Source organism: Neolamprologus multifasciatus, chromosome 19, assembly GCF_963576455.1.
Source record: "Neolamprologus multifasciatus chromosome 19, fNeoMul1.2, whole genome shotgun sequence".
Lineage (NCBI taxonomy): Eukaryota > Metazoa > Chordata > Actinopteri > Cichliformes > Cichlidae > Neolamprologus > Neolamprologus multifasciatus.
In genome coordinates this window covers 22,304,205-22,329,889 of record NC_140457.1, presented here as the reverse complement: position 1 = coordinate 22,329,889, position 25,685 = coordinate 22,304,205, and the positions used below count along the sequence as shown (strand labels likewise).

The 25,685-nt window shown below is 39.4% G+C and overlaps 2 protein-coding genes across 2 annotated transcripts; both read left to right on the top strand.

The window, feature by feature from the left end:
* The first annotated feature begins 9,954 nt into the window (after positions 1-9,954).
* On the top strand, positions 9,955-11,148 carry noto (notochord homeobox). The gene is made up of 3 exons (XM_085144274.1): positions 9,955-10,494; positions 10,601-10,788; positions 10,899-11,148. The coding sequence occupies exons 1-3, from the start codon at positions 10,116-10,118 to the stop codon at positions 11,103-11,105; spliced, it is 774 nt and encodes a 257-aa protein (XP_085000400.1). The 5' UTR covers positions 9,955-10,115; the 3' UTR covers positions 11,106-11,148.
* A 3,106-nt stretch (positions 11,149-14,254) lies between these two features.
* Positions 14,255-25,670, top strand: emx1 (empty spiracles homeobox 1). Its single transcript, XM_085144273.1, has 5 exons — positions 14,255-14,539; positions 14,957-15,054; positions 18,537-18,888; positions 20,564-20,748; positions 23,068-25,670. Exons 1-5 carry the CDS (start codon positions 14,479-14,481, stop codon positions 23,233-23,235), a joined length of 864 nt encoding a protein of 287 aa, XP_085000399.1. The 5' UTR covers positions 14,255-14,478; the 3' UTR covers positions 23,236-25,670.
* Positions 25,671-25,685: the final 15 nt, after the last annotated feature.

Below are 25,685 nucleotides of genomic sequence, written 5' to 3'. Positions count from 1 at the left end.
GGACATATACAGTTTGATTCAAGTATTTGGATAAAGACAACCATCTTCTCATTTTGGTTCTGTACATTACCACGGTATGGTCTGGTTCATTGTCTGTATTATGAAAAGGCTCCAAATCAATTTGAGTGCATTTAGTTGGATTTAAGCAGACCTCAGAATTCATTCGGCTGCTTCTGTCCTGTGTGTGCTGTGCTGGCTTTTTTAGGTTTTGTTTTGTTTTTTTGTTTTAGCCAATCTAGCCTTTCTACTCCTGAGGCTTATGAGTGGCTTCTGCCTTGCAGTGAACCTTCTGTATTTACTTTCATGCAGTCCTCTCTTTATGATAGACTTGATGTAGATACGCCTACCTCCTGAAGAGTGTTGTTCACTTGGTTTGCTCATGTGAAGGGATTTCTCTTCACCATGGAAATGATTCTGCGATTATCCACCGGTGTTGCCTTCCATGGATGTCCAGGTCTTTTTGCATTGCTGAGTTCACCATGAATTTTTTTTCTTTGTTTTCCCAGGATGTCTTGATGCATGCTTAACCATCCAGGTAAGTAAATCCCAAAAGGTTGATTCAGTTCATCATCAGTTCATCATTTTCAGTGGGAAAACGTGCCTACTGAAAACGCTACGTCCAGATGAACAGAATCAACCTTTTGGCTCTTTCTCGGGATGCACCAAAATGTAGATTTTGCCAACCCTAATATTGTAGCAGTTTCTTGGATGGGTTTTTTCTGTCTTCGCAGCTTAAGGATGGTTTGTTTCACCTGCAAAGAGAACTCCTTTGACCGCATGTTGTCTGTTCACATTTTGATGATCAAGCTGACGCTTTTGGTATTGCATGGTGGATCAAGATCTGACTGTACTTTTCTTGTTTGATATTTCCTTACATTTTAACAGGATCACAGACACCACTGACTTCAGTGCAGCTCCAAACCACGACAGAGCCTCATCCATGCTTTATAGATAGATGTAGACACTCACTTTTGTACTTCATTCCTAATTTCCTCTATGCCTGGTGACAGTAATCTAATTTGCTAATGCAGGTCACATATTCAATCAGCTTATGTGATTATTTTTCAGACAATTTCATACAAATTTAGATTCTTCACTACGTGAGACCTGTTGTCACCTGCTGTCATTTCTTGTGTATCTTCCCACACCAGTCTTTTCTCTCCGTTTCCCTTAATAATGGCTTCTTGAGAGCCACTTTTCTACTGAGAGCATTTCTGACAAGGCTGCAGTGAATAGTAGATGGTTTAACTCAGGTCCTGTGTCAGGTCTTTGCTGGATTTTTCCTTCCTTAAGAGCGTGACTTTTAGACATTTTTAATGATAGTTTTTTAGGCCTGCCACTTCTTCTTTTGTCTTCCACTTGTACAGTTTCCTCCAGTTCCCACTGCACAGCATGCTGAGATCAAACTGTTTTATCTTTGGCATCTTTCATAGTTTTACCTAAATAATTGGGAACAAATAGCTTGTTTTTGTGACAGGCTGTAAGTGACCAAAGATGCCATTTTAAATGGGTTCTTTGCTCAGTTATCTGTCTACACAACATTGGTTTATGCTTTATGTTTTAATCCTTGAATGATTCATAGTTCAGACTACAAAACAAAAATCAATTCAATTTAATTTTTATAGCATCAAATCACAACAAGGTTGCCTCAAGGTGGTTTATATTGTAAGGTAAAGACTCTAAAGACCCTATTACTGGTTGGGGGTCAGTGGAGGAAGACAGGAGTTTTCTGATTTCTACCATTCATTAGATCTTTATTATCAGCCAGACAGTGACCTGAACAGTCGGGTTTGAATATGCGGGCTTGTCATCATTTCCTATAAAAGGCCTGAGTGTAGGGGGGGTGGAGGAAGTGTGGCAGTACCATAAGCAAACAGAGAATGTGAAGAGAGGAAATGGCTTGTCCCTATAATCACAGCCCAGGAGCAGCAGTGCATTGAGCTCGCAGCGCCAGGGTGCTTGGCCTCTCGCTGTCTTCTTACAATGCTGCAAAACCCTGCAAGAAGTGCTTTATAGACAAGCTCTGACACCCACAGGAAGTGTAAACAGAGGTCAAGTGTTAAAGTCCAACCCGCCAATTCTCACCTCCATTAAAGATAGAGGGGGTCCCTCAAAGCACCTGGGAAGAGCCCCCACTTTTAAACACTGGAAAGACTGGTTTTAAAAAGAAGCCTTATGACTCAGTGAAGATCTGAAAAGTCTACAATTTATGCATTTATCAAAAGACTAATGGGGATGCTAATTTGACTAGAGAGACAAGAAAAGGTAAAGTTTGGTTATTAAATATGGTATCTATGTCTGACCAAAATTTTCTCAAAAAATGTCTTTATTAAAGAAGTTATGATGATGCCACCTATAAGGCCTTTCACCAATCAGTGTGTTTGCTCTCTTGAGATCTCTGCCTTCACTTATTAATAAAAGAAATGCATGCTCTACTGGGTTGAGATCAGGTGACTGACTTGGCCATTAAATTAGATGGTTGCTAGATGGGAATGCACCGTTAATCTTATTACATTTTAAAGACAGACACAGCAAAATTTTTGTATCACAGTTAAAACACGAAGCTCTCAGAGGCCACAAACCTCCCCAAAGGCAGTTCACTCTCTGGGATGGATTTAGTTTTAAGAAAATAATATTATATATGATATTTAAAATCACCATATACCATTTTTCTAAATTTTGCCAATACGAACAAAGGCAGCAGATTTTTAAGGAAAATTTTAAAGATAAAAGACATTTTGTGGAAGTTTAACATTTTGAGGTCAAACGTGACAAAATATTTTAAATCTTCAGTAATTTCTATGCGTTGACAATACGCAGTACACTTGTAAGCCAAATTTTAATGGATTGTGAACAGGACCCCACTTTGCCCCCCATGAAGTTTAATCAAATGCCATTAAAAAAAATTGAACGATCATGTTTACAAACAGAATGATGACACACCTGCACGCAAATGCTAATGAAAACATAATCTCCTTGTCAGAGGTAATGCTGGCATCGGGAATTACAGTCAGTCCCCCATTTTCAGAGGCTTGAGATGAATTTGAAAGTTGACAAACAGTTTCATGGCTGTGTGAGACCTGTTCCCTTGTTATTACATGGCAAATGATGTAAACATAATATCAAAATTCAAAGTGTTGATTTTGCATTTTGCAGCTTTTGGCTGTAATTTTTACTACAGGGCACAAATAGGCCATTTAAAGCCATCACACACAGAAAAAACGTTAGGAGTGGACAAATCAGCAATCTGGTAAATTCTTAAAAGAATGAATGACCATCTCAGAAACACCAAAAGGCTTGAAAGATTGTGAAAAACAACTAAAGTGCATGATGACAGAATAATTTCCATCCTAAAGAAAAAGATCTTCACAAGGTCTAATCACGTCTCTGAAAATGGAGACGATGTGCACAAATGGGTACAACTTCTAGAAAAAGTATTTTTTTGGAAAAAACCTTGAATTAAAGCTGAAAGCTGGTATTTCAATCACATCTTGATTTTTTTTTTCATTTAAAATCCACTGCAGTGGTCAGAGCCATGCAGAGATGTTTGAAGGTGCTCAAAGTTAAAAAGGGCCACACAGAACCAGGCTGACTTACAACAACACGCATTCATCAAGAATCTAATATAGAATCACATCATACTATATCACTGTCATCAGGTGGGGACAATGCAAAGCAAACGTAGCCTATGTTTTACCTGATGGGTACGATGTTGCTGTGGAGGCGTTGCTGCTGCTCCTGCTGCTGATAGTGCTGGTGGGCAGGGCTGTGCTGATCTGAGACTGTAGACTGTAAAAGGTTCATAGGAGAGATGGTGGCTGATTAAACAAGTGTTTTGAGATAATAATAAAATGCAAAGATTGGTGACAGTACTTGGAACCATCAGGCAAGAGATTTAAAAACCCGCTCTTCCACCTTCCATCTCCTCATCTCATCCATCACTCTCCACTTGCTGTCCATCTGAGAACAAGGCACAGTTTGCTATTGCATTAAACTGTTATTTAGTTATCCACACTTAACAACTCTTGCCCTAATCCATGATAAAGTAATGATAGAAAAATTGTGTTTATTATTGTTTTTATACTTGAATACCTCCGCAATGCAGCAACTGGTACATATGTTATTGTGACCTGTGCTCTTTGTAATCCAGCTGGTGAGGGATCCACTGCTTTTAGCCTCACACAGGTGACCGTTTCCTCCTCGTGTCCTTACAGGGCATGTCTGGACAATGTTATACCATGAGTAATAATTAGAAAAAATGCACACATGTGCATGTTTTCAGGGGATAAATGTAGGCACGGGAGAATAATTGGGTAACAATTGTCATTATTAAGGTAAGTGATGAGTAAATTAGACTGCAACATTTTTAATTGACCGATGTTTTAATTAACGTACCACGTCGACTTTTGAACAGAATAAACTGAATGTTAAACAAATAATAAATTATAATATTAAAAAGCAAAAGAACAAATTATCTTGAACTAACTAATCCAACCCTTAATTTTAAATAAATTGAGATAATCAAAGCCTCTGAAATGCCAATTAATTCAATTTTTTTTAATTTATTACTTCTGAAATCTTTTTGGAAACTAGCGGCACTTGAAAAACACAGTATCTGGAGGACTTTACAGCCCATTTCCCCCCAAAAATGCAATCACATTGTTTATACATGAAATATACTTATAGTATAATTTGTTTTTCCTATTAAAGCACTAGCTGTTACCTCTTGTCTGTGCCTACTGGTAAGCATTTTTAGGTACTGAAAGTAACCGGTATTATGAAGCACTACCTAAGCTTGTTGCTTACAATGGCTGCACATATATTTGACCACATCAGTGTGCCAGAACCATGCATGATGGAATTCAGTTCTAATAGACCAGGCAGATTTGCACCCACAATTATCTGCACAGGCTTCACATACAGCAAGTGTCTCAGTTCATGGTGCAATTTTTTTTTTTACATTGTATGCAACAATAAATGCTTTATAAGGTCAGCAGCATGAATTCCTGTAAGTAAGGGAAAATGTGCACAGCTTGAATACATGGTTGAAGTACAATGTTGGGCTACACCTTACTGTTATGTTTGCTAGGTTTAGCTTGTTAGCTTGCTAAATTTACACTGAATTGTGTTCTAAACACAGGTTTTGCTAATGGGACTTTAATCCTTTCTGTAGGTCATTACGTGGTCATAAAGTAAATTAGTAACAAAATTAAGTTTTGTTAAATGTAATCTGGGGTCAGATGATTAGCTGTTAGATCATGAAACTTATCAGAATTCAGAAGAACGGGACATCACTTTAATGGCAAGCAGCATCTTTTAAAAACAATCCACTAAAACCACAAATGTCCACCTTATAGCATTCCTAAAGGAAAGACATTGGGGATTTGTTGACTGAGGACAGAACTATATAATATATATATATTTCTGTAGCTGACAGATATGATAGCTAAGCTGCTAGCATGGCTGAAAAGGCTATCCTATCTAAATATTGAAATGCTGTTTTTATTGTGTCTCACCATCACCACTTTTCTCTATCAAATGACTTATTGAAATCCCAATTTTTGAAGTTTGAAGTTACTGAGGGAATTGGCTCTTTATTTTGAATTTTGCTCTGTTGAAATCAGGGATTAACAGACTCTTTCTTTGGCCCAGTAGTGGCTTGTCTGTGTATGACAGCTCAAATACACTGATGCTCCGGTGCCTGTAAAGCCAGTGAACAGAAACTCCTCAGCAAGAAAGTTAATCCTTCATTAAGTTGACAGCATAGACGATCATTTAAGTGAATGGTGGCAAAAAGCAGCTCATACAGTCAGTTCACAGCTCCGGTGTCGACACTGAAGGACACTGCAAACACACAGAATATGCATAGTCACATGCAAAAGAAGCTATTTCCAATACTGTAATTACTTTGTTCATTAGAGGAATACAAAACATCGCTTTATTCCGATTTTTATTTCTCTCCAGCTCTTTTAATGAGATCAGGTCTTATAGAGCAAAATTAAACACATGTATGTTCACATACATTCTAGACAGCCTATTTATAACTGCTTTTAAATGACCTGCTGTATGATTACAGGTAAATATATTCAAGTTAATGATTTGGGCTAGTAAAACGCCAAAAGAATCAAATATATATAAGAAAGTTTCCCCAGGGCTAATCATAAATGTTATTCATATGTGATCAAAAGATTTTTATCTGAAACTAATGGTTGATGACACGGATATAGAGTCTTTTACATTCAAAGACTCATTTGCAATTTAAAAGCCTGTGACCCCCCCCCCCCCCCCCCCCCCAGACTTATCATGAAAGTCTTGAGACATGTTGTGACAAGATCTGACTTATTTCTAAAAAAAAATATAGAACAACTATTAAGCTATCGACAGTATTTATTAGAAGTCACCATACAGAGACAGAGAATGATATGCACTGGTGGGTTTTTTTGTTTTTTGTTAATACATCTCAATATTTCTGTGTGTCCTGCCTCTTCACACTTCCTTAAACAGTAACTCCTGAGGTTCAAGCACTGAAGCTGATTTTAAAGCTGTCCACTTCTAGCAGGTCAACTCGCTTTTTAAAGAAATTTAAAAAAAAAATAAAAACACTTAGAAAGTAACAATTTTGAAAAACAGTCTCATGTTATGGTTTCATCTTTAGGGCGTGTGAGGTTCTTCATTGACCAACTACAGTCACAGCCCACAGCAGTCCCTGAATGTGTATTGGAGTCAGACGGCGTACCTGCCCATTCACTGGACTCTCATTCATAGTCAAGGTGAGGGCCAGAGCCCAGCAGGCCCCTGTAATACCTAATGACTCCCAGTGGCAAAGTGATAGAAACAAGTCGTTCTTGATCGTTTAGTAAGTAGCTTCATAAAGTCATTAGTGGGGAATGTGTGGAGACAGGAAAGACTGAGATTACAGTGTATGTTAAATATGTCGAGCAGGTGAGAAAAAGATCCCTTTCACTGCAGCGGTAATAATGATGATGATGATGATGATAGTGTTTCTCTTTGCTTTTGTCTCATTCAGCTGCATGTGCACAGAGCTAAACAGAGTTGTATAGCTCTCACTCCTCTGTCATGTGCCCATGAGCTGGAGTAATATTTCTGACATCCATTGTTTTAAAATGACGGCTTTGATCCCGAAAACCTCGCAGTAACTTGTAACTGAAAGTAAAACAGGAAAACAGAAGCATGTAGGCCAGAGTAGGCTCACATCTCCAGTCGCCGTGTTTTGTTGGAACTTTTAATTCATTGTTTTATTTTATTTCGTGCTACTTAAACTGTAGGTGAATTATCTGTCATACAAGTATTTATTACACAACTTGATTGTATACCAAATGTGAGAATGTGAGGTTCATTTCTGCTGACAGCTCTTGTGTTTTTTTATGATTCTTGTATGCTTTTGATTAAAAACAGCCCCTTTATTGTCTATGTCTGTGACTGCTCCTTGGGTAAACTTTCACAACTGACTGAATCGCAAATAAAATGAGAATCTAAATGCCACCCATCATTGACAGACTACTGTGATTTTTCTCTCCCTGTAGAAGCAAAGGCTTGCGTGCTTGTTGGTTGTATTAACATAACATTAATGGCATCTGTCAGAGCAGCTATAGGATCTCTCATATTCCACAAACTGCTGTTAAAACTCTGATGTATGAAAATGTTTCACTTTCTATGAAATTTTAAGATTGTGTGTGAATGTGTGTGTGAATGGGTGGATGACTGGATGTGTAAAGCGCTATACAAATACAGGCCATTTACCATTTATGCATCATGTTAATTAGATGGAGTTTTGGTTGTTCACCAAGTGTGTGTGGAGGGTTGATTTCACTGTATGACCCCTTTATCTTGGTAGAGTTTTGCATCACTCACAGAAGTAAAACAAATACCAAGAGGCGAGAGAAACATGAGCCATCACTACATGCAGCCAGATGCTGAATGACTAAGTGATGCTGATGAGTTTCAAGCTTCTGCTGAGAGCCTCATTTGGGAAGGGTAGCCCACGGAGCTATTAGAGAGCAGCCCTTAGTTGTCTTTCTTCTCTCGAGCCATGACTATGAAAAGGGAACTCCCCTGGACAAAGGCGCGTGTATTCCCTGTCTGGCTCCAATACACAAGCATGCTCTGTGACTACCTTGACCCAGAGAGGGTTTTTATTTCAGGTTAACTCTCAATATAAAGAAAAAGAGTGTTGTTGAAGATGAAGTAATGTTATTAGATGAAATATTTACAGCTGAAATATTGGAGGATTTGGCTGAAAATGAAAAAGAAATCAATTAAACATAGTTCAGACTTAAAATTGAATTTATTCAATTCTCTTTTTCAGCCTAAATTGTCCAGAAAATGCAGGAAATGTCCATCACCAGTCCCCGCAGCTCACTGTGAATCCATCAAAGAATGTATTTATGTTCTATATTCCACTTTTGTCCATCTTAACAGAAAAGAATCCTGGAAATATACACATTTAACATATTATAACATAACTTTTGGATCTAAATGTCTCTTATATAGACCTAGACTATTTTTGTATTTGCCTATTAATTGTCTTGGCCTCACAGGAAGAATGTCAAGTTAATAATTTATGCATTTTTCACTTCTTTTGATAATTTTCTGACACTACAACAGTCCTTTTCTCCACGTCAGAAAATAAGGCCTTAGTCGACAAATAATTTCCAACGCTGTTTTAACTCTGAAATGGCTTACATTTGCGCACCAACTTAAAGCTTTTCCTTTTCAAGACTAAATGTGAATTAAAGGACTTGTCGGGGCTGAGGTTTTCCGCAGTACACGCCAGTAAACACCGGTCATGGGGTGGGTGGTCCGGTCGTATAGGCATCAGAAGAAGGATCCTTTATTGTTCAGGCCGACTCGAGAAAGTCTGTGTTTGCCCTCTTCATTAGACATTCTAGTGTCAGCCAAAGAGAATAAATAGATCGAACGGAGGTCAAAGGGAATGAGCGTTTCGCTTCGGTGTTTAAATGTGTTTTAACAGTTACTTAAGGCTCGGGAGGCGCTCTCTGCCACGTCCAAATGATGGAAATGAGCCTGGAAAGTTTGCAGAGCTGGCAATAATCCGGGTTGAAAGAGAGGAAGTTTTTTTTGTCCTAGAGTTAGTGTAAAATCACCCCCTTAAACAAAAAAGAAAGAAAGAAAACTAACAAGTTTTTTTTTTTTTTTAATAAATGTATGCAAAATAGCTGTGCAGTGATAATACTCCACATTTAATATTTTTAGACCATAAACCAACCCGACCTCAGATTTAGGGCTCCGATTCAGAGCAACTTTAGATCGTTTGAGAAATCAACCAAAGCCTTGCCTTCTCTGAGGAGCTAAAGGACGGGACAGATCAGCACGGAGTAATTGAGATTAGCGGAGCTGCAGTTTGGTAAAACCTGCAGCGCTGCGCTCACCCGCTGAATTTGACGCCTCAATTACGCGGAGCTGTTATTCAGTTTCAAGAACCACACCGTTGCTGCTAAAAGAAACACTTTGGGAATAGAGTGCATTCGTTTTATACAGGAAACGCATCGCAAACTGTTAACACACAGACGCAGTGCTTGATTTACAACTGCAAACACGTATCTTAGCGTGCAATTCAGAATACAGGATACAAAAACAGAAAGCAACACAACATTCCCTTTCTCTGTAGCTTAAAGAAGGTTTCCAATTATGAAGTGCTTAAAGCATCTGTCGACCAGCCTGAACTTAAAGGACACCAAAATAAGATGATTTGGTAACATCAAGGCTTTCCCAGCGGTAATGATTACATGTGGACTTAAGATCCATGCAAGAATTTGTACTCTAGCAAATCTCTTGAGTCCCAGCCCCCCCAGCCCTCTTCAAAAGCCTGCTCATTCAAAGGGTTAGGATGTTTGACAATCCCAGCTTGTATTACTCCAGCAATTAATTGGATACCTTGTCGGGATGTTCGCCTCTCATCTGCTACTCAGAAAGACAAAGGGCCGGCGGGGGGCTGTTGACACCTCCGTGCGCCTCTGGACTATAAATTGAGACACTCCGCAGAGGAGCAGCATTCACCTTCCTGCTGGACTTGGAGAAGCAACTTTTTTTTTTCAGCAGAGACCTTCATAAACTAATTTTAAACAACCGTCAGCATGCAGGTACCAATCGGAGCTTATGGATACTCCGTGCGTAATGGCGCACCGGCGTCGCTGCACCCGCACTACCAGGGAGGGCAGTGCGAGTCGAAACCACCAAGTGGGAAATCTTTTACTATTGAGGCTTTGCTCGCCAAACCCGAGGAGACAACCAGCGGCCGCACGAGTCCTGCTCAGTGCGGAGTAAAATACGAGCCAGCAGCACCATCTCTGCCTTTTACCGGACACATAGGCTTACCGATAGGACCAGCACCGTGGGTCTACTCCTCGCCCAGCGTGTTACACTCAGCGATCCACACGCAACCTGGATATTCCGTCTACTGTTACTCACCTTTCACCTACCAGCCATCGTGTCGAGGCGCACTTTACGCTCAAGGTAAAAACAAACAAACAAACAAAAACATCCGAAAAGTAGTTTGTCCGTAGAAACGGAGACCTTTACGTGGCAGTGTGTGTGATTATATGTTTCATCTGTTCTGCAGCTGCAATGCCCAAAATCAACGTGGGGCTACATTCGCTCAAAACGAAAGGTGGGAAGTCAAAGAGGATGCGCACCAGCTTCACCAGCGAGCAGCTATCCCGCCTGGAGAAAGAGTTCGCCCGGCAGCAGTACATGGTCGGATCGGAGAGATTCCTCCTAGCGTCTTCTCTGCAGCTCACCGAAGCTCAGGTAATAAAATCTTACCGGAAAACACATAGTTTAGGTATTCTTTCAGACATCTCAACAACTTAGTCGTCTTAAGGTAAAGGTACGATCTTCTTTCCTTTTTTACCCCATAGGTCAAAGTCTGGTTTCAGAACAGACGCATCAAGTGGCGCAAACAGAGTCTGGAACAGCAGCAGGCCAAACTGGCCAAACTGGGCCTGGCTGCTCCACCAAAAAGCCCCGGATCTCAAGGGAACGGAGATGAGGGCGATGAGGATGAAGAGTTCTCCGATTCGGATGTGGATATTGACGTATCTGACGACTCCAATGAGCACTGCTGAACCAACCACCGGACTTTTGACTACAATAAAAAAGAGGACTTTTTTATATATATGTACATATATATATCTGAGAAAAGAGGCTAATAGTCTCCAACTAAAAATATTTAATAGATTTATAGTTTTTTATTTAATTTTCTACATTTATTGCCCTTTTGATGAGTTTGTTTTTGTATATCTGAAATATTAAGAAAATATATTTTATGAAATGAATGCAAAACCTGTCCCGTTCATTCCTTTATATCCAATTAGAGAGATTTTAGAAGTTTAAGGCAACAGCAGCAAACTCAGCAGCTTAAAGTTTGTTTGGGAAACAGAGACATGTTACATCATGTTCTTCAAATCTGAATTTTTAATAGTTTGAGTGAATTTGCTGGATGTTTGCTGGGGTTCATTATTCATTGTCAGTGAAATGTGATCACACAGTTATGAAGAAGCAAATGAATTCATGTTTGAAGGGTTAAAAAAATAAACGGCACATTAACTTCAAACCTGGTTCACTTAGTGTTTTAGAGAAAATTCTGTTTTCAGAGCCATCATTTAGATATTTCAGAGTTTTATTTAACAAATAAATGAACTTTCATCTTTGCTATATGGAGCAATGTTCATCTTTAATGTGTCCTAATCATGTCATTCTTGTGTCTGTCTGGACTTTGCTCATTTTCCCTCTCATCTCACTCTGCCAAGTCTGAGGATGATGGGAGATATTTCCTTCCAGGTTCGATCCAATGTAAAGTCTAGGTTCCCCTCTAGTTTAAGCTAAGCAAATAAATAACCAGCTCAGGGATTAGCTGGGATATCTGTAACCCAGGGTGGTAGGGGTCACTGTGTCTCGGAGCAAGAGAGCTGGGTCTCACTGTTTAATCTGTTTAAATGGTCAATACGACCGTTCTCACTGCTTCTCAGTGGACAGGGCTTCCACATGCCCACCCACCGCCAGCAGGTGTCCTGTCTCTGCTCTATTGAAACTCAGCATCTTTCCTTCCAGGCGGAAAGGGACTCATGCTGTCTGCCTGGCAGACACGAGGGATAAAACAGAAGAGAAGACGGCACGTAGAAAGGATATGTGTCCATCAGAGCAGGTAATTGGGGTGGTCAACTGAAACTCGGTCACATTAAACAAAGAAGGCTGATGGGAACACACAGCGTCTACCTCTATAATCTTAAAAACATATGATGACACATTTCATGTTAACAAATGCACCGTCACAAGCACAACAGAAGGTACAAGTCAGGGATGTCAAATAGATTTTAGTTCTAGGTCACATACAGCTACTTTGATCTTCAGTGGGTTGGCCAAGTGAAATTACAAGGTAAATGAGTAAAATGAAAGAAAAAGTCTTGGTAGTTCATTGCCCAGACTGTCCTGTAATTCTAAAATATAATGTTTTTATTATTTCTCTGAAAAATGTCTGGGGAGGTTTTCTTTTCTTTTTTCCCCTTTTTTATGTGACCAGGAATGTTTCTGTCATTTAATTGTTTATCTTTTACTGAATTACTTTCATATAGTGTGAATACCAGCGGGAAGGTTGTCTTTACCAACAGAAAAAGCTGGAAAACTTATAAAAAATACAGCTAAAAGTTCCTAGCTAAAGCTATGCACTCCTTCACATTTTCCAAAGCTCTCCAGTAGGCAAGCTTAGAGTCTTCACCGGGCCAAGTTGGGCCCCCAGGCCTTATGTTTGATACCCCTGATGTAACTAATTATATGAAGGGTTAGGCTTCTTTGCTTCTATGGTAACAAATTTGGTTGCTGAAAGTGATGATTTAAATTTATAATTTCGTTTCTATGCTCACGTTATTTTACCTGAGGCAAAGAACAATTACACAAACATGACATTTGGAAGAAAAAAGCACACGCAAGTCAATGGGAGTCATTGACTTAACAAAGTAACTAACTATATATATACAAACACAATCATATTCAATCAACAGAACAACTCCAGATGCAGATACACTTGTTTCTGCGTGCAAAATGTATTTTAGAATAAATGTTTCCTTTCCCATGCAATATACTATATGTTTCTGACCAACAGGCCACTAAAGCTGACTAATTCACTACAAAAAGTTCAACAAAATCAAGTCAGATATTTCTTTTTCTTCTTTCACTGCCGATCAATTTAACTGTCAATTTAAATATCAGAGTGCAAGGAGACAAGAGGAAGACAGCTGGTCACCGTATCAAAGAGAAGAGCTTAATAAACGCTAACAGAGCTGATCTCTTTCACTGTCTCTTGTCCGCCACCCCCTGCCTGCTCTCTCTTGGTGCCCCCGTTTGGCCTGATTATGGCTTAAGCACCGCAGAAGGAGCAGAATTTGTGTAAAACCGCAGAGAGCCGTTTCTGATGTGATCAGCCGGGAATCAGGGCCCCCTTCTCCTCTTCTCTGTCCACAGCTCCACGTAATCCCATTGAGGAACAGAAAGAAGCAGCCAGAGGCCTGGGAAAACTGAGAGAGTCCAGGGGAGGGGCGGTGGGGGTCACCGGGCTCATCGTCTCAATTAGCACAGGGCACCTTAATGGCTGGATGCTTGCCAGCGCTGACTGTGCTTCTCAAGACTCTCCGCAGGGTCCGAATTGAAGGCTTTTCTGAAAGGAAACTGTAACATCTTCACTTGTCTCTTGACTGGTCGCTCTCATCTGCTCTCGTGAGCTTTGCATTTCAGCACATTATACAATTTGTCTTGGCGACACAAACACAGTGGGCAATTTTGGTCTATCCACACGGGTCTCTTCAATGTGCCTTTGTTGGGCTGTGTTAATCTGCAACAACTCATCAGCAACTGTTTTGATAACTCGCTCAAGAGAAAAGACCACTCTTTGTTGGTTTTAGTGTTTAGAGCGTGCACATTTCAAGCTATTAACTTTGCTCAAAGCTCAAAATGTTGGGAGAATCAATATTAGGGTTTCAGTGAATAATTAATTGCAACTAAATCCTAATTTTAAGAATGAATTAGTCAATTTGAGTCTGATCTGAGTTTCTTGTATTTGAAGCTGATGTTTCAAAGTCGCTTTCTTGGCCTCAAGAACAGATCAAAGGCCAAAGCATCATTATAATTATTATAATAATAATTATTATTAGTAGTAGTAGTAGTAGTATATTGACCTCACTTTTTTTGAGGATTATTAGTGGCAATAATGATCCTTATTTGCACCAGTGAGGCCTGTTTTATACTAGCTGTTTTATATTGTCTGGTGTACCTAATTAATTGGCTACTGAGTTTCTCCCCACCAAAAAATTTAAATACAGTTCGTCATATGACTCCCATGACTTCTTCGCCTTCAGATTGTAATGCAGCTTTGAGGAGGTGTGAAAGTTCTCATGGAATTCAACGACCTGCAGCCTCAATGGAGAGCGCACTCACGCTTTAACCAACATGCGTTTTAGAGCAGGCGATCATAAAGGGGGGAATCCCTCTTTGCATTTTATTTGCAGAGGTAAGGGCCACTCTACTCCATCTAATAGTCATTAGCTTTCATTACAAGCGTTTGAAGTAGAAGCAGGGCTTTGTCTCGACGTGAAAGGCTCGCATTTGAGATGCACATTGACTTCTGACACGGGCACGGACAAGAAGGGCTCATGCTCGGAGAACAAACTGCTTCTTTTCTTTGCCAGGAAACAGCAGTTCCTGTTAACGTTGTATACAGCGACGGAGGACGCCATTAAACAAGCTGCAGGCTAAAACAGAAAGACCGCTGGATACCGACTGTGCAACTTTTACGTTCGACAGCAAAACCTTTCATCAATTAAGTGTCATATTTTAATTGTATTGTATCTGAAGTCCCAAACTAAGATTTCAAACATATAATCTTAACACTAATGCATTTCCCATCCCATTATTTTTTTTCCCCCAGGCCGTGTTCAAAGTGGGATGTTTGTTTATGCTGAGGAGGGGAGCCGGTGGAAGAGCGGGGCCCGTACAGGTGGCCGAACGACCGCACTTCTTATGCAGGTGCCACAAACGCAGAGACGTGCTACTTTTCTCATCTCGTTATAATGGGGTGAAATTTCCCAAGTATTTAAGTGGAAGAGATTAGCTGAACACACAACGCTAATGCGAAACAAAATGGCCAATTAGTTTATTAATGAACGGAGGAAGGGACCGAGGCGGTCTGCGGACTGATTTGATCTCATGGCTTTGATCAGCGTTAGGGGAGAACGACCAGACAACACACGGCGCTGATCTTTGTCACACAGCCCCAAAAGCTGAATAGCCCAATATTTATTTAGTTATTTCCTTTTAATTCACATGTAATTTCATTACGTTTCATAAAAAAAAAATAATAATATGCAACTTAAACTTCTTGTTCTCCAACTTACAAGCCCTCGTGAAGCCCTGGAACCGCTGAGGTCACAACTTCCCTTTGATCTCTGCGGATAAACTCAAAATCCTTACAACCTTACCGTTCCTCATCTCAACCGCTAGATGGCAGCATTGACACAAAAGTCGGTGTTTTTCAGTGAGCTGTAAGAGCATTTCAATCTTCCGCCACTAGAGGACAGCACTAATCTAAACTGCCGTCACTCCTCACAGTTGTTTCCTTTTTTGACTGCGAGGAACTGAACGGTTTAAAATGTATTATTATTATTATTATTATTATTATTATTATTATTATTATTGCTTTTGTTGTCCACTTCATATCAGTTGATTAACATTTAAAATTATAAGATACAAATTTATTTTAAGTTATGGACAAAAGCGGGCTGTTTAGGGTTTACCGTAAGGGTTTTTTTCCCCCCACTCTTCCATCCGGTTATTTCTAGCTCCTGCAGGCTAACTGCATCTTGGAACATCTCTGATATCTCTTCTAGGTTTTCTTAATACACAAAATGTGCAATGATTTTTTTTTCTCCGGTCACACTGGACATATTCATACGTGTGTTCATACGTGTGTTGGGTGCTTTAAAGAGTTGTCATTTATCTCGTTTTATTCGATTCTTAATGCACTAAATGAGAATTAAGATCTCGAAAAGGTTTCAGATTGTTGCAGCTGCTACATTGAAATGTTACCATAAAAGCTTTAAGGGAAAAAATCCATTAAAACAGTCAGTGCACTATTCTTGAAGATCACTTTGTTCAGACTCTGAGTAATAAGGGGGCCTCGGGGGTGAAATCAGCAACAGGTACGGAACAAGGTTAGAGCGCTTTCCTTTGTTTTTTGTTACAGCAGAGCGATTTGATCATCTATTAACCAGCCGCGATCAGGGTCAGCGCGTAGAGGCCCACAGGGTTTCATCATTAAACTCAAGGCGGCATTTTTAACCGACTCAGCCATCCTTCAAGTTCCTGCTTCTGATGCTCCGTCTGGACTGTTTAGATAGAGAACTGAGCTGCGTGACTGATTCCTGAAACGTTTCCCTGTAAAGGCGGTGTATTCATCGGCGCTGTTTCCTTGTTCCTCTTATCTCTCCTTACATTCTCCACCACTATAGGCTTGTGGAACTTACCGCTGACCTATACGACTAAAATACTTGTGAAGGTTAAATTTAAAGAGTTAAAAAAAACTCCAGGGTTTAATTTTACAGCTATTTCGCGGCAGACCTTTCAATAGACACTTATAGTTATGCCACATATGTGGATGATTTCCTGGCAAACTGTATTAGGAATTTATGATCCACCAAGAATGAATGTTAAAATAACTGAATAGCATTTATGCCTCGCCACAATCCTCACCGTGTAATTACTATAACTAAAAGAAATGGAAGTGTTCAAGGAACAGCCCCATATTAAGCTTTTCGAACAATGACCCATTCCCAGAACCGATTGCTGTCTTTAGGAGCCTTTAGCTCTAAAAGCCTAATCAACAGCTTGTTTTACCTCATAATTTCCATCGGTAATGATTTTCTAATGCAACCCCAACGCGAAGGAGCATATTAAGAGGATAATTATTAACTTGGTTAGCGCGCAATGGAAGCTGAGCGCCGAGGGAGCAGCTCTAGTAATGACAAACAGACTTTCTCCTGCTAAACTGTCCTCACAGAGGACAAACTCACAGACGTTTTCTTAAAAATATATATAAAAAAAACACGAGGCGAATTAATGACGCCGTTATGTGCTTACAATAAAAAGTAATAATAATAATAATAATAATAATTAATAATAAATGAGCTCAATTTTTAACATAAAAACGCGAGCACACCATTAAAAAATACAAATACACGTTGTGACCTGAAAGATGTTTCGATTTGATTCGACCAAATTTAAAAACGTTTGCTTGACTACATTTAAATTTTAAACAGGAAAAAAAACTCTCAACTAAAATGAAAAATGAAAAATAACACCTGTAACAAATATTATTTCTCGCTTTTTCTCCTTTTTTAACCGGAGCTATTAAGTCGAACGTGCACTTATTATTGCACCGATTGAAAAACATTTCAAATCCACGGAAAATTTGATTTAAAAAACAAAACAAAACAATCAGCGGCACACCTCACATTGTAGAGAGAAAGGATGCTCTGCTGCAGGGAGTCTGACTCACCAGAATCAACAGCATTCTTCACTGGTTCATGTTGTTGTTGTTGGGTTTGTTTGTTTTTTAAAAAATATTATGAAGATCACATAAAAACATGAAAGACAGCCGTGGAGTTTCGACTGTAGTAATAATAATTAATAACGATAACCTCAATAAAAGAAAAATAAGTGGTATTTGAAGGTAAAACTTTGTATTGTCTTATTCTGAGAGGCACATAAATCTCATAATATAAATCTAATTTTGCTCTTGTGTGTGTGTTTGTAATGAGAGTTGAAAGAGAGCTTAAATGTTAAGTTAAAGGTGAAAGATCCAAAATGTCTCGATGAGTCAGCTTTTTGAAAACAAACAAACAAAAAAATAACTTCTTAACGAGCGTCAGTCAAATACTGACACTATGAGAATTCCTGAACTGGATGAATCTGCTCTGGGACGAGTGGGACCTTCTCACTCCCGCAGGCGGACTAGTTTTTTTCCCCTCCTTTAGAAAAACTTGACATTAAAGCTGAACGCGACATGCAATGACCCATTAATTGGAGCACGCTAGTTTTTCTCAGCGTGCCCCTGTAACTAAGCTGCCCGGTCTTGTGTGATCTACAAAGCAGGTACTTGAGGAGACCTATTGGCAGGTGCTCTGGTCCAATCAGCTCCCTCTTTCCGCGCAACGTCAAGCCACATGGAAGGTTTCGGGCGCTTTTCTTGGTGCGCATTTGCGCGCAGAAACCCTCCGAGCGCGCACGGGTTCCGTGAATCAGGACAATTTGCAGCACTGTTGAGTTTTCTAGCAGCATCTTAGAGCTCGTGTAGACAAACCCTTCACCCACCCTCCCCCTAACACCCCCACCATCTTTGGCCATGATGCTTCTCTGAGAGTGGGCTTCTTTTTTTCCCTTTACAGCAAGAGGAAGGAGGAAAAATAATAAAGGTTGATCGCGTTCTTTTTGGTTTCCCTTTCTACCGAGAGATGATGTTTTCGTCTGCAGGCAAGCGCTGCTTCACGATAGAGTCTCTGGTCGCTAAAGAGAACCCTCTAATGGCAGAGGATCCCATCCGCCCGACGGCTTTAAGTTACTCCAACCCGACGACAGATGCCTTAATGAACAGTTACCAGGCTCCACCACCGGCCAGGTCCCTCTACCAGAGCCCAGACCTGGTGTTCCCGGAGACGATGAACCACCCCTCACTCACCGTGGCTCCTCACCAGCTCGGAGGATCCCACCTACAGCATCCGCACTTCTTTGGGACGCAACACCGAGACCCGCTCAACTTTTACCCCTGGGTGTTACGGAACAGATTTTTTGGACACAGATTTCAAGGTACGCGAAAAATGCGAATACAAAACATAATAATATAATAATAATACTAATAAAAGTTTTTTAAATTATTACTTCGCTTAAAGACTTGCAGATGTGTGCGTATTTTGAGGTCCACTGTTGGGCTATAAAGGCCAGAATTCTTAGTCTAGAATTAAACAATGCGTTATTCTGTGTGTAAAATGGTGAATAAAGTAGGTGGAGGTGATTAAACTAATAAAATAAGTGTGTGCATAACACGTGGTTTCCATAGTAAACAAAATATCTTTGTGTGGGATTTTTTTTCTTTCAATAATATGACTGTAGATTTCAAAAGCATTTTTAGTCGAACAATAAACTGTAGCCGCAGATATCACAATCCACAAGACCACTGACAGCTTGCAGCAGGCTTGTTGGGCTCCTCTCATGTTTCCCACTCTCGTTTGCCCTGCAGCTACTCTCGGAAAACCACAGGAGGAAAAGATAAGCAGCCGTGTTGTGTTTTTTCCCCACATACAATAAAATTCGCCTTAGGTGAGGCTACAGTTTTTTTCATTTAATTAAAAAATCTTGCACAAAAGCCAGTCCACAGAGGCAAAATAGATCAAATCTACCATAATAATTTCATCGTGAGGGGAGGGATGCGGAATAAAAATCTGATGCAGAGAGGCTTTGAACACAGCTAGTGGTGACAAACCTCAGCCACACCTACCCTCCAATAACTATACAGCACTAAGACCTGTTATTAGTAAGACATGAAAAATAATCTACAGCTTTTTATTCATTCAATCATTTTTAATTACATAATTGTCTGGACAGAAAATGTCATTTTGGGGGGGAAAAAGCAATGTTGCAAACGCAACCCCTTAATTTAAAAACAAAACAAAAACAACTAAATAAATCAAATATCTGTATCATAATTATACCATAGGCTAATTAATACATACATTAGCCTTATTGGATGTAATTGGGTAATATGGGGAATTTAACAGAATTTGTAAATGTAAAAAAACCCAAACAAACAAAAACCCAAACATTTATTTTAAATAAAACAGTTTGCACCAAAACATAACTCTGAGAAATATTGACCATAAAAAAATTTCTCAAAAATATTTTCAGTCTCACCTCTTATACCCTAAAAAATGCAAAATAGATCAGACTAAAGGCAATAACTTTTGCTCACAAGACGCATTAATATATTTAGCTGTAGTCACATAAATATTATATATATATTACGATGTGTTATGATGTGCTATTTTATGACTCTATTCCGAATGTGTAGCCATGTACTTTCTTATTTAACTATAAATGTCTGATCCTGATTTTTGTCACGATTTATTTATTTTTAAAATGTGCGTAAAGTCATTCAGCCTAAAACTGCGTTATAGGGCAAAACTGTCTTTAATGAGTTTACCAGAAAATTAATTTATTGTGTTTTTTGTCAGGTTTGGACAGTTTACAATGCCACGTTCAAACGGGCCTAATAAATAGCATGATTGTGCAAAACGGCATTTTGTTATCGTACTTTTGTATTAATACGTTTTTGTTTGTTTTTTTTTTCAAATGTCAATTTTATTTTATTAACAAAAACAGTAATAAGTGAACCATTATAGCTTGTTTTGTTTTTTTCTCGGGAAAATAAAATAAGAATGAACTTTTTCCATGACTGACGTTACCGTTTCGTTGACTTCGCTGTCAGGTAACGACGTGTCCCAGGACAGCCTGCTCCTCCACGGCCCTTTCGCGAGAAAACCCAAACGCATCCGGACGGCCTTCTCTCCCTCCCAGCTCCTCCGGCTGGAAAGAGCCTTCGAGAAGAACCACTATGTGGTCGGAGCCGAGAGGAAACAACTGGCCAACAGCCTGAGTTTATCTGAAACGCAGGTAGGTTAAGCTAACGTTTGCTTGTTTAAATTAATTGCTAACGTCGCTTAATTTTATCGTCAATACTATTACTGCTAATAAACTATTACTAGCATTTGGCTAGTTCTGGACACTTCTATAACGTTATCCACACATAGCTACAGCTAAAATAGCCCCAATATTTTAAAGCCCAAGCAACGACATTAAAACGAACAGCAACAACAGAATAATAATAAAAATAATTTATAAAAATAATTTATATTTATTTTCTTACATAGCCAACAATTTTTAATATGTTATATTATAGGTTTTTACTCGTCTGTTTAGTTGTTAGTATACATTTATTTGAATGAATGCACTGTATTGCAAAAAACTAGATTCAATTGTAATAGTTTATGGCAATTTTATTTGTATAGCACATTTTATGTGTAAACTCAATGTGTTTAACATGAAATATAAAAACATAAAAACCCATGTAGGTCTACTGTGCCTTCAGACAGTAAAAATAACAAAACAATCTTTACAAAGATATAAAACACAACACGTGTACAAGGTAACACACACTGTTATTAAGTGCAGAGCTGCGAGAATGATAAAGTTTGAAGTTTGTCTTTGATTGTGGACAGAGCTCTGACTGACCTCAGGGCAGCTTGTTCCCAAGAACAGGACCCGGGTAGCTGAGAGCATTCTCAGCACACTTTGATCTAATTCTGGGAACAGTTAAAACATCTGCACCTGATGACCTGAGAGGTTTAATCGACAGGGAGCAAGTCAGAGATTTATTGCGGGGCCAAACCATTTGGAGCTTTCTGAATTAATAGGATTTTAACGATGATTCTGTACTGAGCTGGGAGACTTTAATATGTTCAAATTTCTGCGTATTTATAAGGACTCTGCTGCATTCTGGACAAGCTGAAGCCTACTGATAGTTTGGATGATCCTTCAAATGGAACATTACAGCACTCTTGATATGGATGCATCAAGCACTTTGATATAAGTATTTTCAAACTTTTAAAATATATATTTAAGTGGCAGAAAAAAAACAGTTCTTGTGAACCTGTTAACATAATGAAAAGCAGAAAATGAAAATCCAAAATGAACAAAAGTTCCTGACTTGACCACTATGTTTCAGAGACAGAGATGATAAATATACAAATGTTTTCTTCTTGTTATTCTAATTTCAATAATGGATATTCAATAATTAACTGAATTTATCTTACATGACATAGCTATAGGCCTATGCACTTGCATTTTTTTAACATTTACTTGACCCACATTTTGCAAACAGTCTCTCAAAGGGATTTCACTCATGTATGCTCTACCGTAAGCTGTGGTAAATATTATTGATGCTTAAGTTTAATGAGTCCACACTCTGTGGGTGTCAATTAGGCTGCCTAATAGGTAAGATTAAAAGATATTTCCTCAGTCAGCAGTGTGAATATATTCTGCTTGCAAGTTTGTGTCAGTCAATAAGGCGGCTTGCAATTAAGCAGCAATTGAATTATGCAAATTTTAAAGACTGTCAAACGAATACTAATAAACTCACTTTATTGGATCAGCAAGATTAAACGATAGCATCTACATGGGTGATAGAAAGGCCCATGTCATCAGTTTATCTTAAAGTTAGATTAATCAAGTCACTGTGGTTATGAAATAAGCACGAAATACTGTAATATACTATAACGTATATAATGCAGCTACACACGCTTACCCTCCACCCCTTTAGCTAAACAGGTCATTCACAAATTACTGCACTGTACCAAGGATCTTTAAGCGTTTGCTCTAAAAACAAGAATTACCCCAAAGCCAAGCAAAGTAAAGATAAAAGAAAAGTAATGTAAGTGTGAAGTACTCTGACTATATACAGGTTAGTCAGACAGGTTCATATTACAAGGTCACAGCAGCAACCGTCTGGAAGCTTTTAAGATTGATATTTCATGCATTTTATGCCATCCTTAGTCATTAAGTCTTTATGTGCATTTCTGTTTTCCCTCTTGTTTGCTAAACAGAATAAACTGTGTTGCTTTATTTTATTTCCCTTACTGCATTTCAACAATACAAGTCAGAAACACAGTTTGCCAAAGCACATACTTTGTAGTACTATAAAGAAAGAGAGAAAGGAGCTTCTTACAGCTGAGAAGCCGGACCGAGGCTGTGAAATGAAGGACTGATTTAGAGTAATTATTGTGCCTTTATTAGATCAACAAAACCACAACATGGCCATCATTTATCTTATTAGCTGCTTGTGCGTTGGGAAACACAAAATGTGCATCTAAACAGATGTTCGTTAAGTCTTTTCCTTTTTCTCGGGTCACACACTGAGTGCTTTTCTCTATCCAGGTGAAGGTGTGGTTCCAGAACAGGAGGACCAAGTACAAGCGACAGAAGCTGGAGGAGGAGGGACCAGACAGCCAGCAGAAGAAGAAGGGGAACCACCACATCAACAGATGGCGCATCGCCACTAAGCAGACCAGCTCCGAGGACATTGACGTGACCTCAGAGGACTAAATCTGCCGTCCAGCCTCTGACAATGCTGCCCTACCCCTGCGTCTGCTTGTGACGCATCAGAGGACCAATACTATTTATGTAATATTATTAAGTATAATTAGACACATTAGAGGAAGACTCGAGGACTTAATATGTGATCACTGCTCATCTCTTCATCAAGGTGCTATACTCTGTGACACTGGGAGGGGTGGGGGGCATCTTATTTAATGAAATCTCTTCTGATTGTCTCTGGATGAGGAGAGATTCTGTCATCATTTGATCATTTTGGTTGTGTGACAGCCAAACATGAAGAGACATGACACCCTCTACCATGGTGTTTTTGTTGTTTTGTTTTTTTAAATTGTACATAGACCAGTGAAGGTTACGTGTTTCATGAAAGCTGTTTTTTTTTTTTTTTTTGTGGGGGGGGGGGGGGGGGTGTTACCACTTGCTTAGGTCATTAACACTTCATTGCTCACCCTACTCCACCACCTGTGTACCAAGTTAATTTAAATTTCTCCTCACTTACAAGAAGGAGATGATCCACACTACGAATCCACCCAGTGAGTCAGAGGACGCACTCGGTGCCAGACCAGAAGAACAAGAACTGGGGAGAAACAAACAAACAAAAAAATAACGTAAAAGGAGCACGCATCAAATGAAGATTAAAAGATCCTGCATGATTTTATTCCCACTTTCACGCCTTCAAAGCCGTCTTGGCTCTTTGTTACACTTCCTAATGAAGATTCTTCACAGTAATGTGACTCATGGCCAGCTGTGCATGACTCTGGGACAGATGAGAAGCTGCAGAGACCTCTGGTGTTCGGGTTAACTTGAGCTGCATAGTACAAGTTCACAGCTTCGTGCTTCTTCTGCCATGGCACATTTGTGATTGTGAATGTGTGCAGATTTCATCCAGCACTGTGTGTAGTACAAAAACGTAATATGACCGGAACACAGTTGTGCGAGCGGAACGTGTAATTACAGAAAGATGTTTTAGAAATAAAAGTAAAAATTATTTCTCTGTTGGGTTACGCCATTTGTGTGTGTGTGTAACTCAAGTGTTTTCTTTTTAAACTTCAGATACTGCAAGATTACATTTCATTACAGCCATTGCAGTTGCAGATTTGATTTATTACTTCTTACTTTCAAACTCAAGATGCATGCAAGTGATGGGAATAAAAACCCGGCAATCCTGGAGCACAAATGAAGGATTTTACTGGTTTTTTGCTGTAAGCTGCAGCAAATCTGACACTTTCAGAAGTTTTAATTGCTGCTTAGTTGGGTGGTGCAATCCAACATCCCTTTAAGGTGGTTTCTCTTTGAGATTGATGTGTCAGGAATGTTGCCGGACAGCTGCACAGGTGTCAGGTGTGTTAGCCATCAGTCTGTATTTCCTCTGAATTCCAGCAGAAATAGCACAGAAATCATTCCCATCCAGAGGCTGAAACTCCTGGAAAAAAAAGGAGGGAAAGTAGTTGGTATTGTGCAGAAGCCTTTTCACCAACTGCCACAGTAATCACCTGTCAAAGGAAACGGAAGGAGCCTCTGCCTAATGACCCCGAGGCTTTAGAGATGAGCCCTGACGGCTGACCCTGATGACTTGTTTTGTAAGCTAAGAGGCACGGAGACGTACGAGTAAAATGCACTGCAGTAGCGCTCACTTTTTTTCTTGTTTTTTTTAACAACTGCACAATACATCAGACATCTGGAGGTGTAAAGGGGCCATATGTTTTGTTTTGAGTTCCAGGATATCTTATACTCACTGCAGGTGCAAATACATTGTAAGAGACATTGACGATTTCCAATCATCTAAACAAACACAATCAAATGGGCTTATTTTTAAACAGTACAGTAGCTCACTGACACTAAAAGCTGTCTTGACGGTGAGCGGGTTGCTTAAGCCCAATCACATCTTGATTAGCTATAAGGTCAGCGCAATTAACGCAATCTGCACCTCTAAGTCGTCTGTTAGGAAAACAATTAAAGGCAAAAATCAAGCTCATCTCCCTAAACGCCCGGTCTCCTGTCGCCTTAGTCAGCAGAGGGGAGAGTTTAGGATGAGAGCAGGAAACCAGCGTGAATAACAAGTGTTTCTCCAGACGTGTAGGGTTAGGAGCTGCTGCTGCTGTTGTTGCTGCAAAGGTGTTAGAAAACTCGACCGAATCACTGTGGGTTTAATCAGGATTTTCTCATTACTTGTTTTCTGGGGGATGATAGCAGCCTTCTGTTTTCTCAGTAAAACGTACAAATTACACTGGCTTTAAAATTCCTCGTTGAGTGATAAATCATGCAGTGCAACGCACACACAGAATTACACGTCTAATTACTGAAAGAATGCTGCTAACTAGGCCCTGGTAGCATTTACATGGAGCTCAAAGTATAGCTGAAAAACTGAAATTATAGGGCACAACCCACAGCACCTTTAGAGATGACGCTGAAAAACATTTGCTGGCTGAAAAATAATATTC

Coding starts and splice junctions, on each gene's coding strand:
- noto (XM_085144274.1), top strand. CDS start 10,116: ATGCAGGTACCAATCGGAGCTTATGGATACTCCGTGCGTAATGGCGCA. Junction 10,495..10,600: donor AGGCGCACTTTACGCTCAAG/GTAAAAACAAAC, acceptor TCTGTTCTGCAG/CTGCAATGCCCAAAATCAAC. Junction 10,789..10,898: donor TGCAGCTCACCGAAGCTCAG/GTAATAAAATCT, acceptor TTTACCCCATAG/GTCAAAGTCTGGTTTCAGAA.
- emx1 (XM_085144273.1), top strand. CDS start 14,479: ATGCGTTTTAGAGCAGGCGATCATAAAGGGGGGAATCCCTCTTTGCAT. Junction 15,055..18,536: donor CGACCGCACTTCTTATGCAG/GTGCCACAAACG, acceptor TTCTACCGAGAG/ATGATGTTTTCGTCTGCAGG. Junction 18,889..20,563: donor TTTTGGACACAGATTTCAAG/GTACGCGAAAAA, acceptor CTTCGCTGTCAG/GTAACGACGTGTCCCAGGAC.